This window comes from Dipodomys merriami, unplaced genomic scaffold, assembly GCF_024711535.1.
Source record: "Dipodomys merriami isolate MVZ:Mamm:240054 unplaced genomic scaffold, mDipMer1.0.p SCAF_10, whole genome shotgun sequence".
Classification (NCBI taxonomy): Eukaryota; Metazoa; Chordata; class Mammalia; order Rodentia; family Heteromyidae; genus Dipodomys; species Dipodomys merriami.
Genome location: NW_027202271.1, coordinates 46,542,935 through 46,555,950, shown reverse-complemented (window position 1 = coordinate 46,555,950; position 13,016 = coordinate 46,542,935). Strand labels below are relative to the sequence as shown.

Here is a 13,016-nt window from a genome sequence, read left to right as displayed (position 1 = left end):
TGGCTATATTGTAAAGGAACCTCACATTGGAATATGTTATTGCAGCATCAACTTGTACTTAACATTTGATTAGAGTCTGCACTATTTCACTCCTTGACTATTAATGTAACAGTTTACTCATGGTTTTTTTTTTGTTTGTTTTTTGTTTTTTTTGCTGAACGTGGGGCCTGAACTGTGGGCCTGGGCACTGTCCCTCAGCTCTTCAGCTCAAGGCTAGCGCTCTACCACTTGAGCCACAGCGCTACTTCTAGCTTTTTCTGCTTATGTGGTACTGAGGAATTGAACCCAGGGCCTCATGCATGCAAGGCAAGCACTCTGCCACTGAGCCACCTTCCAGCCCTATTCATGTTATTTGTAGAAATGAGATACTATTAAATCTCCACAAACACTGAATTATTGAATACTAAAACACTGCTCCTAGGATAGCTCATAGATTGAACTTCCTGGGAGATCTGGTAACAACATTTTTGCCTATTGATCGATATAGCCATATTATATATGTGTTTCTGTCTAAAGACACCTTATTTATTATATATTTGTTAATAACAATGAATTCGTGGTCAACAACATGTCTGAAAAAAGCCTATCTAAAACATGTATTTTATTCTTTCTTTCTTGCAATTTTTTATTGTAATTAAGTGATTACATAAATTTCACACATTTCACAGTATTGTGGGATAGTGATACTTAGTTAAAGTCACAAACACATTCTAACCTTCATGGCAAATGATCTCTATCATGGTCTATAAAGTTTATGTGTATTTTATTCTTAAGGTATATCACAGCCTTCTTGAGTGTAGTATTACACTTGCAGGCTCCTGTAAACAGAAAAATCAGGGCTGGGAAGGTGGCTCAGTGGTAGAGCACTTGCTTTGCATTCATGAGGCCCTGGGTTCGATTCCTCAGCACCACATAGGCAAAAAGAAAAAAGTCGGAAGTGGCGCTGTGGCTCAAGGGGTAGAGTGCTAGCCTTGAGCTGAAGAGCTGAGGGACAGAGCGCAGGCCCAGAGTTCAGGACCCACGACTGGACCCAAAAAAAATAAAAAATAAAAAAAAATCAATAAAAAGCACAAAAATGCTCCAAGCATAGTAATACATAATATGAGAAGAGCAGTTTTTTTTGTTGTTTTTTTGTTTTTTTACAGTATAAGAGCTGAAACAAGAAGACAAAATGAAGCTTCCTTTGATTTCAGCTGGGAGCATGCATAAAAGGCGACTTGAAACATTCACCTCTCTGCACCTCTGAATGGCTAACAAAGTGTCATGAATACTGGGGTGGGGGAGGTTACAAAAAATTTTAGTAAGTAGGCAAATTCACAGACATGGAATTGTATTGATTATATGCTAAATCCAAAGGCACCTTACCTTCTCCATTTGAGGAATTGGTTTAGAACATACTGTGGTATAGAGCAGAACTTCCAGAAGGAAATGCACAGATGTTTTACACAGGAACTGAAAGCAGAAATACCCCTCAGAAGAGCTCATTTGGGCTTGAATGAATGAATCCATAAGACCTATGAGCAGCCTTGTAAGTTTATCCCATACATCAGTTTGTATCACATTTTCTGTGATAACAATTTTTACCTTGGGCCCAGTGGCTCAAGCCTATAATCCTAGCTACTCAAGATCCAAATCAGAGGATGCTCAAATCCGAAATCTTTTTCATAAAATTATGTAGTATTTGCATGTTACCACATATATCTTCCTGCATATTTCAAATCATCTCTCTACTTGTTATTCCTAACTTTTATGTAAAAAATTGTTACAATGTATTGTTTATAGGATAAAGATAAGGAAAATATCTATATATATACACACTATAGATTAATTTTTTTCAAGTGTTTTTGATCCATACTTTGTTGAATCCATAGTTTTGTTTTTTGTTTTGTGCTGGTCCTGAGGCTTGAACCAGGGGCCAGGAGTGGTCCCTGAGCTTTCTCAAGGCCAACATTCTACCACTTGAGCTATAACTCCACTACTTTTTGTGTGTGTATGTGATTAATAAAAATCTCACAGACTTTATTTCCTGGGCTGGCTTTGAACTGTGATCCTCAGATTTTAACCTCCTAAGTAGCTAGGGTTATGGGTAAAAGCCATCAGCTCCTAACTAGTTAGCTGACAAATATTTAAGAAAAGCAGTTTAAAAGACAAAAGATTTAAATGTGCAGAGAATTTTGGAGGTTCAGTTTCTGGTCAGCTGGCTCCAATGTGTTGGGCCCAAAGTGGTGAGGCAGAACACTGTGGCAGGTTACAGGCAGAGGAAAGCTGATTACTTTATGACATCAAGGAAATAGAAAAGATGGAGCAGTAGGAAATCTTTTTAATAAATCAAATCTTTTAATAGATCCCAAGAGACCTACTTCCTCCAATTAGTCTTCACTTCCCTACTACTTTCCAATAACAACATCAAATTAGAATCCACAAATGGATTATTCTATCAATTAGGTCAGGCTCCCATGATCCAACTACTTTCCCAACTCCCTATCTCTGAAAACTGCATTGGGATCAAGTCTTTACTACACAAGCCTTTGGAGGGTTAGGGGAAGACTTTATGTTCAAACCATAAAACCTTCAGTATAAAACCCTTGGATACAGAGGGCTAACGGTACTCACATCACGATGGTAGTTATTCAATATGATAATCTACTAAAAGCACTTGACTCATTACCTAGCATAAGTAAGCCCAATCAAACCCCTATGAATTAGGTTGAAGGATAGGAAAATTTCTACATTTATTACATAGATGCCTTTTATTCTCTAAGCTGACCAAGAGGTACATGTGAAGTAAGAGAACCATCAGAAAATGAACATCTGGAAATGGTAAAAGAGCACCAAGGCTACTGCAGGCAACTTAATCCACACAGCTCAGCCTATAGATGCTTTGGTCTACTAAGAATGTTTCGAAAAATAAATTGTTTTTTTTTTTTAATTTCAGGAATGGAATCGATAAACATTTGCCAAACACCTGAGTTGCCACAAAAAGTGACCATCAAACAAAAGGTCTCTTTAACAACAGCTCCTCTGAAACAAGATATAAATGAAAGTTCTAAGCATAAGGAGTATCTTCAATGTCAATATACCTTCCAACCACTGAAGAATGTCTTTAAGCTTTCACCTCCTTGTGGAATTCAGAGGGCCTTAGCTATCAATCAGACCTCTCGGTAACAAGACTCTTTTTATCTCTCCCTTCTATTGTTCTTAATAATCCATAGTTCATCTGATGTTTGAAAGACCAAGAGTTAGATGGACATTTCATTCAGTTCCTACAAATGTTCAGTAAGGCCAGGCACTGATGACTCACATCTGTAATACTAGCTACTCAGGAGGTGTTTTTACAGAGCCAAGATCCAATAACCAGCTACCATAGTAGATGATGCTGAGAGATGGATGGAAGAAGCAGACAAACCTAGGATGGCATAGAGTGCTGAATTTAAGGACAGAGATGTCTCAGGTAATAGCCAAAAAAGCCTCCCATACCTGCAGGAGAATGAGGAGTTTATATGTTAAGCTAAAAAAAAGGTGGATAGGGGCAGTCACCAGGCAAAAACCTGGGATTTCTTGAACTTTCAACACTGCTTTTGCTGTGTCCCAGAGGTTCTGGTATGACATGCTTTTATTTTCATTGAATTACTATTCAACAGTGTGTTGTTCAGTCTTGCTATTGAGTTCTGGTTCTTTTGTGATCAGATAGAATATAGGGAGTTATATCAATAAATATTTCCTCAGGATTATTGTATATCCTAGGATATGATCTATTTTGAAGAAAGTTCAATGGTCTGCTTAGAAGAATGTCTTGTGTGGTTGCTGGGTGAAATACTCTGTAGATATCTATTAAGTCCATTTGGGTTATGATGTCACTTAATTTAGAGGTTTCTTTGCTGATCTTCTGTTTGGTTGAATTATCCTTTGATGAGAATGGGGTGTTAAAATCTCCCTCTATTATTGTGTTGGGAGGGGTCTCTAAGTTTGTTAGTTTACGAGTTTTTGTTTGATTGGAGTGCTTGTTTGATTGTTTAATTGGGAGCTCTGCTATTTGGTGCATATATTGATGACTGTAATTTGTTTCTTCAAGGATCATTCCATTTCTTAATATGTAGTGACCTTCTTTATCTCTTATTGATTTAACATGAAGCCCATTTTATCAGCTATCAGTATGGCTACTATTTCCTTCTTGAAGGATTTAGCTGCTTGGAATATCTTTTTCCATTCCTTCACTCAGAATTTGTGTTCATCTTTGGCAGATGTGTTTCTTGGAGACAAAAAAATGGATGGATCTTGGGGGTTTTTTTGTGTGTTGTTTTGTTTACAAAAGTAACAGCTTTATTTATGACAATGCTCAGGGACAGCACCCAGGCCCTGAGTTCAAGCCTTATGGCCAACCAAAAAAAAATATTTCTACTTGAACTTGTCTACTTTCTCAATTCTTTTTTTTTTTTTTTTTGGGTCCGGTTGTGGGGCCTGAACTCTGGGCATGGGCACTGTCCCTCAGCTTTTCAGCTCAAGGCTACCACTCTACCATTTGAGCCACAATGCCACTTCTGGCTTTTTTTTTCTTTTTGCTTATGTGGTGCTGGGGAATCGAACCCAGGGCCTCATGCATGCAAGGCAAGCGCTCTACCACTGAGCCACCTCCCCAGCCCCTACTTTCTCAATTCTTAAAGGACAGAACTAATTCCTTTTAAACACAAGGCCCCATGGTTCCTCCTCAATAACCTTGTTTTTTCCATCTCCTTCCAATAAAGTCAGTGCCTTCTTCCTGATGCACATTTGAAGTGAAATTGGTGATTCAATCCTCAAAATACAATTTTTAATAATGCTGAGAAATGCAGGAAATAGACAAAATACATACCCACTTGGATTTTAAAATCCATGCTTCTTGAAAATATTACAGGAAAGGGGAAACACTAGGGCTCCTTGGCATGGGTTGAAACTTCCTAAATAAAGATCCAGAAACATAACACATAAAAGCAAGGCTGGATAATTGGGATTGCATCAAACTGAAGAGTTTCTGCATAGCAAAAGACATAGCTAGCAAAATAAATAGAAAGACTACAGAATGGGAGAAGATCTTTACTAGCTATGCCTCAGACAAGGGCCTCATGTCTAAAATATACTTAGAGCTCAAAAAATTAAATGCCCCCCCAAAAAATTCTCTAAGAAACAGCAACCAAATTAGTAAATTGGCTAAAGTCTTAAAGAGAGACTTCTCAGAAGATGAAGTAAGAATGGCCAACAGAAACATGCAGAGATGTTCAGCATCTCTGGACATAAAAGACATGCAAATCAGAACAACATTGAGATTTCACTACACCCCAGTTAGAATGGCCAATGTCAACAAAACTAACAATAACAGGTGCTGGCAGGAATATGGCCAAAAGGGAATGCCAGTACACTGTTGGTGAGAATGTAAACTTGTTGAACCACTCTGGAAAGCAGTATGAATGTTCCTTAAAAGACTAAACATAGAGCTTCCTTTTGATCTAGCAGTTCCACTTCTGGTTATTTATCCAATTGACCACAGACCAGGCCACACTAAAGCTACCAGCACAACCATGTTCACTGTAGCATTGTTTACCATAGCCAAGATATGGAATCAGCCCAGATGCCCCTCAGTGGATGAATGGATCAAGAAAATGTGAAGTGTGTGTGTGTGTGTGTGTGTGTGTGTGTGTGTGTGTGTGTGTGTGTGTGTGTGTGTGTGTGTGTGTTATACATACCTCACTGACCATGTTCCACTTTTCAAAATTGAGGTATTATGATCATATGATAAAGGTAATAAGTACATACACATGTGTATACACACACACAATGGACTTATATGCTTCTATCAGAAAGAATGACATTGGAAAGAATGCCATTCATAAGGAAACAGAAGGACTTGGAAAAAATTATATTAAGCAAAAAAATAAGTTGTATTAAACAAAGTAAGCCAGACCCAAAGAAGCATAGGTTGCATAGTTTCCCCTCATTTTTAGTAATGAGAATGTGCCTATAAATATGCAGGCAAACACAATGGGTAGGAAAAGACAAAAAATTATATAATAAGTTAAACAGGACTCCAAACATTCACACAGATACCAAAGGAGGATATTCTTAGGAGAGGATCACAAAGGCTCAATAGTTATGTGCATATGATCATATAAAATGATGCTTACTGAAATGAACTCCACATAAAGGAAAATAAGTTTTTTTTCTTTTTTCTGTTTTTCCCTTTTTGTTGCTGTTTTTTGTATTTCTGTACCTCTTGTCTTGTATGTAAGTTTATCTGATTTGGGGAGGGTAAGAGGAAGCACAAAATTAGTGGGACAAAGGGTGAACTAATTCAGCAGTGATACTAGACACTACATTGATTTTGTTTTGGGTCCGGTCGTGGGGCCTGAACTCTGGGCCTGGGCGCTGTCCCTCAGCTCTTCAGCTCAAGGCTAGCACTCTACCACTTGAGCCACAGTATCACTTCTGGCTTTTTTTTTCTTTTTGCTTAAGTGGTGCTGAGGAATCGAACCCAGGGCCTCATGCATACAAAGCAAGCGCTCTACCACTGAGCCACCTTCCCAGCCCCACTAGACACTACATTAATATAACTTGTGGGGGAGGGAGGCCTGGAGGGAAATACTGGGAGAAAATAAGGGAAGAGGTGACACTGTTCAAAAAAATATATATTCATTACTGATTTATGTAACTTCAACCCCTGTGTATATCACCTTTACAATAAATAAATACATAAATAGAAAAAAATCCATGCTTTTTACAAAATTCAGAAACTATCTTCACAGGCAGAGATCAGTTCACAGAAAAAATACTGTTAGTATAGAAGTATTTAAATAACTTGAAATGCTCAAAGCAATGCACAGACACTCCAACACATAAAGATGCAACTATACATCAATGACAAATCCATGAAGTCTCTACATAGTCAACTTTGTAGTTCCAACTTCTCTCTTTAGGCCCAAGCAAGTTTTTAAACCCTGTAAAATTCAGTCACCATTTATGGTATTAAACTATAGTAGCAAACTTAAATATACTCTCATTTCTTACCAGGACAATATATAACTTGCTTTAAAAAATAAGTAGAAAAATGTAAAAGCCCAGATTCTACTGGTGAAAATGCGAATGAAAACAAAACAAACAATATCTAGGTGACCTAGTGCAATATTTTGTACAGAATAGTATGGCTGCACAGTTTGTAAATTAAAACTGGTATTCAGTCAAAGAACTTACCTTTAGTACAAAATTGTTTTGGTAAGCTTCAGCATCTCCTAGAAACATAGACTTCCTCTAAATAATAGATGTTAATGCTGAGATGCAAAGAAGTCAAAGGATAGCCCGGTGCCCCTGGGCTCACACCTGTAATCCTAGCTACCCAAGGGGCTGAGATCTGAGGATATCAGTGTAAAGCAGCCTGGGCAGGAGAGGCTGTGAAACTCTTTTTTTGGGGGGGGTGGGTCCGGTCGTGGGGCGTGAACTCTGGGCCTGGGTGCTGTCCCTCAACAGTTCAGCTCAAGCCTAGCACTCTACCACTTGAGCCACAGCGCCACTTCCGGCTTTTTTTTTTCTTATGTGGTGCTGAGGAATTGAACCCAGGGCCTCATGCATGCAAGGCAAGCACTCTACCACTGAGCCACCTTCCCAGCCCCGGCCGTGAAACTCTCATGTCCAATAAACTACCAAAAAAAAATAAGTGGCGCTGTGGCTCAAGTGGTAGAGTGCTTGCCTTGAGATGAAGAACTGAGGGACAGTGCCCAGGCCCAGAATTCAAGCCCCATGACTGACAAAAAAAAAAAAAAAAAGTCAAAGGATTTACTGTTACATGGAGAGTGTCAGGTGGCAAACCAGGATTTAGCTTTCTGTTCTCTAACCATGGCTTATCAGTCTATTAATAAACCTAAAAAACCAATTCAGAAGTATGTTATAGGTATTTCATCTTCAGTAATGTCCAGTGGGAAAATTATGATAGGAAAAGTGTACATACCAATCCAGCTTTGTCTTACTTTATTCTTTCTTCTATTTGTGTGCTTTTGGCCAAATGATTGCACCTCAGTTTTTGAGGCTCATCTTTTCCATCCATAAGGATATGATTTCAGTTGTTCCAATGGTTGAGAGAATAAAAGGAAATATCTTACAAACCATCCTTTTGTACATTCTCCTTGCCATAAAATTGCAATTAATGTTCTAGTGTCATTCTTACTAGCAACTATTAGGTCTTTTACCTGCAGAGCTGATATGTAATATTTATTGCACTGATAAGTATTGTAGCATGTTAGCAAGTGAAATGCTGTCTAGAATTAAATTTCAATGTTGTACCAAAGTGATCACCCATAATTTAGGGATGTTCTTTCTGTCCTTACAATTCTTCAGTGTGATTCCTCACTATTACATTTCCAGGTTTTCTCTTCCCAGTGACAGAAAGGATTCATGTTTTGGTTCCCTGCTGATTTGTCCTGTAGTCCTGAGGCAAACACTGTGTGGAAAGGAAGAGGATACATGCCGATGTAGCCCTTACAGCATTCCTGAAGTGACAGACCTGGAGTATGATAACCTTATAAACAACCAGCTAGCCTCTACAGATCAGATTATAATCGTCTATGTATTCTCAGCTAAGGAAAAGGACAAGCATATCGAAGAAGTGACTAAAGTATACAGAGAACTAAATAGATCCAGAACCATGCCTTGCATTCAGGTAATAACAACATGTAGGAAAATGTTTTGTTGTATGCTTTATCTTAATACATTTTCTCAGTAACATAAAAAATTATGAATGCCTCAATATTTTTGGAGAATGAGGAGTCTGAACTCAGAGCCTCATACTTGTCAAGCAAGTGCTCAACCACTTGAATCAGAACAACAGCTTTCTTTGCCTTACTTATTTTTCAGATAGTTTCACCCTCTTGCCTGGGGCCAGCCTTAGACTGTGAATCTCTGACCCTTTTGCCTCTCTTTACTTTGATTACATATTCACATCAACATATGTTTGTTTGTTTGTTTTGTCGGTCATGGGGCTTGAACTTTGGGCTTGGGCTCTGTCCCTCAGCTCTTCAGCTCAAGGTGAGCGCTCTACCACTTGAGCTACAGCACCACTTCTGGTTTTTTCTTGTGGTTTATTGGCTATAGGAGTCTCACGGTCTTTCCTGCCCCAGATGGCTTTGAACCACAATCCTCAGATCTCAGCCTCCTGAGTAGCTAGGATTACAGGCATGAGCCACCAGCGCCTGGCCATATGTTTTACTCTTTAAGATAAGGTCTTTCAGCCAGTACTGGTGGCTCACATCTCTAATTTTAGCTACTCAGGAGGTTGAGCTCTGAGAATTCTGGTTTGAAGTCAGTTCAGGCAAGGAAGTCCATGAGCCTCTAATCTCCAATTATCCACTCCAAAACCCAAAAATGGAGCGGTGGTTCATGGATAACATTCTAGCCTTGAACAAAAAAGCTCAGGTCAGTACCCAGGCCTTGATTTGAAACCCAAGAACACCACACAAAAAGATAGAAAGAAAACAAGATAAGGTTTTACTGACTTTTTATACTCAAGGGTGGCTTCTAACTATGATCCTCCTAGCTCTACCTTTTAAGGTACAAGGATTACAAGCATGAGCCACTGTACCTTCACTGACCACATTCCACTCTCCAAAATTGAGGTATTATGATCATATGATAAAAGTTATAAAATTTAATGGCTGTGACTTTATTCCCAAAGTTTCATATGCTTAGAAAATTGGTATTGAGGTGGTAGAAACTTTAAAAGTAGGGTCCTATAGGAGATAATTAGATCACAGTGCTGCTACCACTAGCAGAAATTAATGACTATCATAAGGGAGTGTCTTAGGTCCCTTGGGACTAGATTAGTTCTTATGAAAATGTATTGTTTTAAGGTTGAGGCTTTTTTTGTACTTGGCCTCTTCCACATGTAGCCATTCTCTTCATGCTTCACCATGTTGTGAAATAGCCAGGGAGGCCATCATTAGATGCCAGTGCTGTTTGGAATTCTAGTGGCATGCCAGGTATTGAAATCATGAGCCAGATAAATCTTTTAAAATATGTATCTGATATTTTGTTATAGCAAGGCAAAATGGATTAATACAGGCATATGGCATAATGAATTTTTATGTATCTGTGTAATCACCATCCAGATCAAGATAGAGAATATTTCCAGTCCAATAGAATAGAATGCCAATATTCTCCCTTTCTGTGTCCATAGCAGACATTAGTAATTTATCATTCTATTTAACTGAGTCTTGGCTAAGCTCTGAACTACTTTATCTGAATACTCTCCAAGTAGTTGCTACCAGTCTCAGTAGCCATGCATTAAAACAACTCTTTTTTTAAATTTTATTTTATCACTGTGGCCTACTTCCCTGACTGTCTCTTTCTCTCAACCCCACTACTTCTGCTTGCTGCAGGCCTTTATTACTGCCCACAGATTTACTACATTATCCTAACTGGTTTTTCTGCTTTTGGTCTTGGTCTCTATGATATTTCTACCTATTACAGAGTGTTCTTTTTACCATGTGAACATGAATGCAGTGTTCTTATAATCCTTTAAGTCAAGTCTAAGTTCTTTAGACTCACTCACACTATGGCTGTCTCTATCCTGATGGTTCCACTCCCTGTCCCACCTTACTCTTATTATAGCCCTAATGAATATATTAGCTTGATAATATATTAGTATTTGATCTTCCTCAGGTTAAGGCATGTGAAAGCCAAAAGTCCTGGATTGTGTCAAAGCATGACCACATCACTCTGAGCAGGAATGTGGAAATGAGATACTCAGGAAGGGTAGGGAGCCACAGGTGAGGGGCAATGGCAATAGAGCCTCAGTTAAGGAAGTGATGGCAGCCCTTGGTGCCATAGTTTCAGGGCAGCTTGTTACTGGCATCCTCAGAGGGGAACTTGGAGTCATAGGTGAGCTTCTCACCATGCAGTATGTAGTAAAGGGCAAAGATGACAGTATGTTTCTGACATTCCACATGGATGATAGGATAGAAGCAGCTGGCTTCATATCAGTGGTTGATGGCATTTTTAAGAGTAGGTTTCTAGGAACTACTTGCACAGATACATTTACTGAAGTCTTACAATGTGTGGTAATGTGTCAGGGACTGGATTTTGGAATTTTCATTCAAGTCTAATCTTATCTTCAAGGAAAAGGCAATCCAGAAAATGGACAACCAGAGCATGGTGAAGTGACAACCAGAGCATGGGTCAGAAATATAGATAGAGTATTCATGCAGGAAGCATTGTGTAGAGCAGTATGATTCAGGTGGAGAGCACTTTCCTACACATTGCCATGTTTTAGAAGACTCCATGTTGGAAGACAAGAGGATGTGGGACAGACTACATTGAGAAAGCAGCAAACAGAGGTGTTCACAGGGGCCTGACTGTGAGGCTTGAAAGGATTTTGAACTCTGCTTGAAAAGTAGGAGGGTTCGTTAAAGGATTTATGCATAGAAACAACATGAAAAGACTGTGTGGTGAAGGATAATTTTGACAGAAAGATGCAGAGTGGCAGGGACAACTGTTACTGCACTTAACCAAGTGTGAAATTATCAAAGTGAAAGTGAGAAAAGGATGGTACATATGAAGTAAGACTGCATCAGAAATAAGACTCCATAAGATCTGGAAGTATTAAGTAGGGAAGAGTTTACCTTTCATCTTCTCATTTGGACAATTTAGAGAATAGTAGCACTGGTTTTTATTTGTTTGTTCATTGAGATAGGGAATTTAGAAGAAGGAGGGTAAGAAATATCTTAGGCTGGATGCTTGACATATTCCTAGAATCCAATACTTAGAATCTGAGGCAGGAAGATTGATAGTTCTAGCCAGCTTGAACTACATAGAGAGAGGCCATCTAAAAATAAAAAGAAACAAGTTTTGACATGTCTTACTGCTTAGGTGGCTATCTCACAACATAGGAGCTTAAACTAGTAAGCATCTGTTTGTTTGTGAATGGTACTTCACCCTGCTTCATGGAGCATTGGTGGAGTCAGTTTGAACAGGCTAAGGGATTCAAGCCCATTCACATGGCTGGTGGGAAGTGCTACTGCCATTTGGAGCTTAGTTATGGCAATTGGCCCAGGGATCTCTTTTCATAAGGACTCTTGGAGCCCTGCTCCAGATTCTGCATAACAAGATGCCTGTTTTAAGAAGGAATGATCCAAGAGGTGAAATGGGAACTACTTCTCTTAATACCTAGTCTCACAGTGGTACTGTATGCTATTGGTCAATGCCTATCCCAGGCCAAACTAGATTCAAGGGCATCAGAAATGGCATCCATCTCTTGATGAATAGAGTGGCAAATAATCTGTAGCTATGTTTAATCCACCATAAGAACATTTAAAGAAAAGTATAAATAGTCCTGTTGGACATGCTGAGTTTTGGTTTCCTGAGTGATGAAAAATGGAAGATCAAGAAGTCAACATCTCGGGCTGGAAGGTGGCTCAGTTGTAGAGCGCTTGCCTTGCATGCATGAGGCCCTGGGTTTGATTCCTCAGCACCACATAAGCAAAAAGCAAAAAGCCAGAAGTGGCACTGTGACTTAAGTGGTAGAACGCTAGCCTTGAGCTGAAGAGCTGAGGGACAGAGCCCAGGTCCAGAGTTCCAGCCTCACGACTGGACCCAAAAAAAAAAAAAAAAAAAAAAAAAAAAAAGTCAACATCTCAACTTACAAATTTTGTGAGGAGAGCACTAGTTTTGGTAGACGTTTAGTTATTTACTCATCAAAAAATAATAGAAATATGTGTGAAGATAGTGAGTAGCCTGGAGTGTTGGCTCTAACAGCACTTTTTAGTATAGTAGAAACTTAGAGGTCAAGGACAGAAAAAAATGTATTTGCTGAAGACTAATGAAGACCTGGGGGCACAGGAAGGAGACCTAGGAAAAACACGGCCACAGAGGCTGTGAGAGAATTGAAGAGTGATATAAATTAACCTCACATGCCATAAATGAGTCAAGTAACAAGAAACAAAAATGTTCACTAGCCATTGGCAATACACAAACCTTTGATGAGCCATGGAAGCAATAGTAAGGAT

The 13,016-nt window shown here is 39.0% G+C and overlaps 1 protein-coding gene and 1 non-coding gene across 2 annotated transcripts in view; one reads left to right on the top strand and one right to left on the bottom strand.

Annotated features, from left to right (window-relative positions):
- The window catches only part of LOC138805568 (uncharacterized protein C3orf20-like), an 85,906-nt gene that overhangs the window by 45,722 nt on the left and 27,168 nt on the right, over positions 1-13,016 (top strand). Inside the window, exons 10-11 of the mRNA XM_069990357.1 lie at positions 2,936-3,161; positions 8,383-8,677. Of these exons, the coding sequence (XP_069846458.1) occupies positions 2,936-3,161; positions 8,383-8,677 (521 nt within the window). The remainder of the gene's footprint in view (positions 1-2,935; positions 3,162-8,382; positions 8,678-13,016) is intronic.
- Positions 4,566-4,634, bottom strand: Trnaa-ugc (transfer RNA alanine (anticodon UGC)). Its single transcript has one exon. It is a non-coding gene; the product is annotated as a tRNA-Ala (tRNA).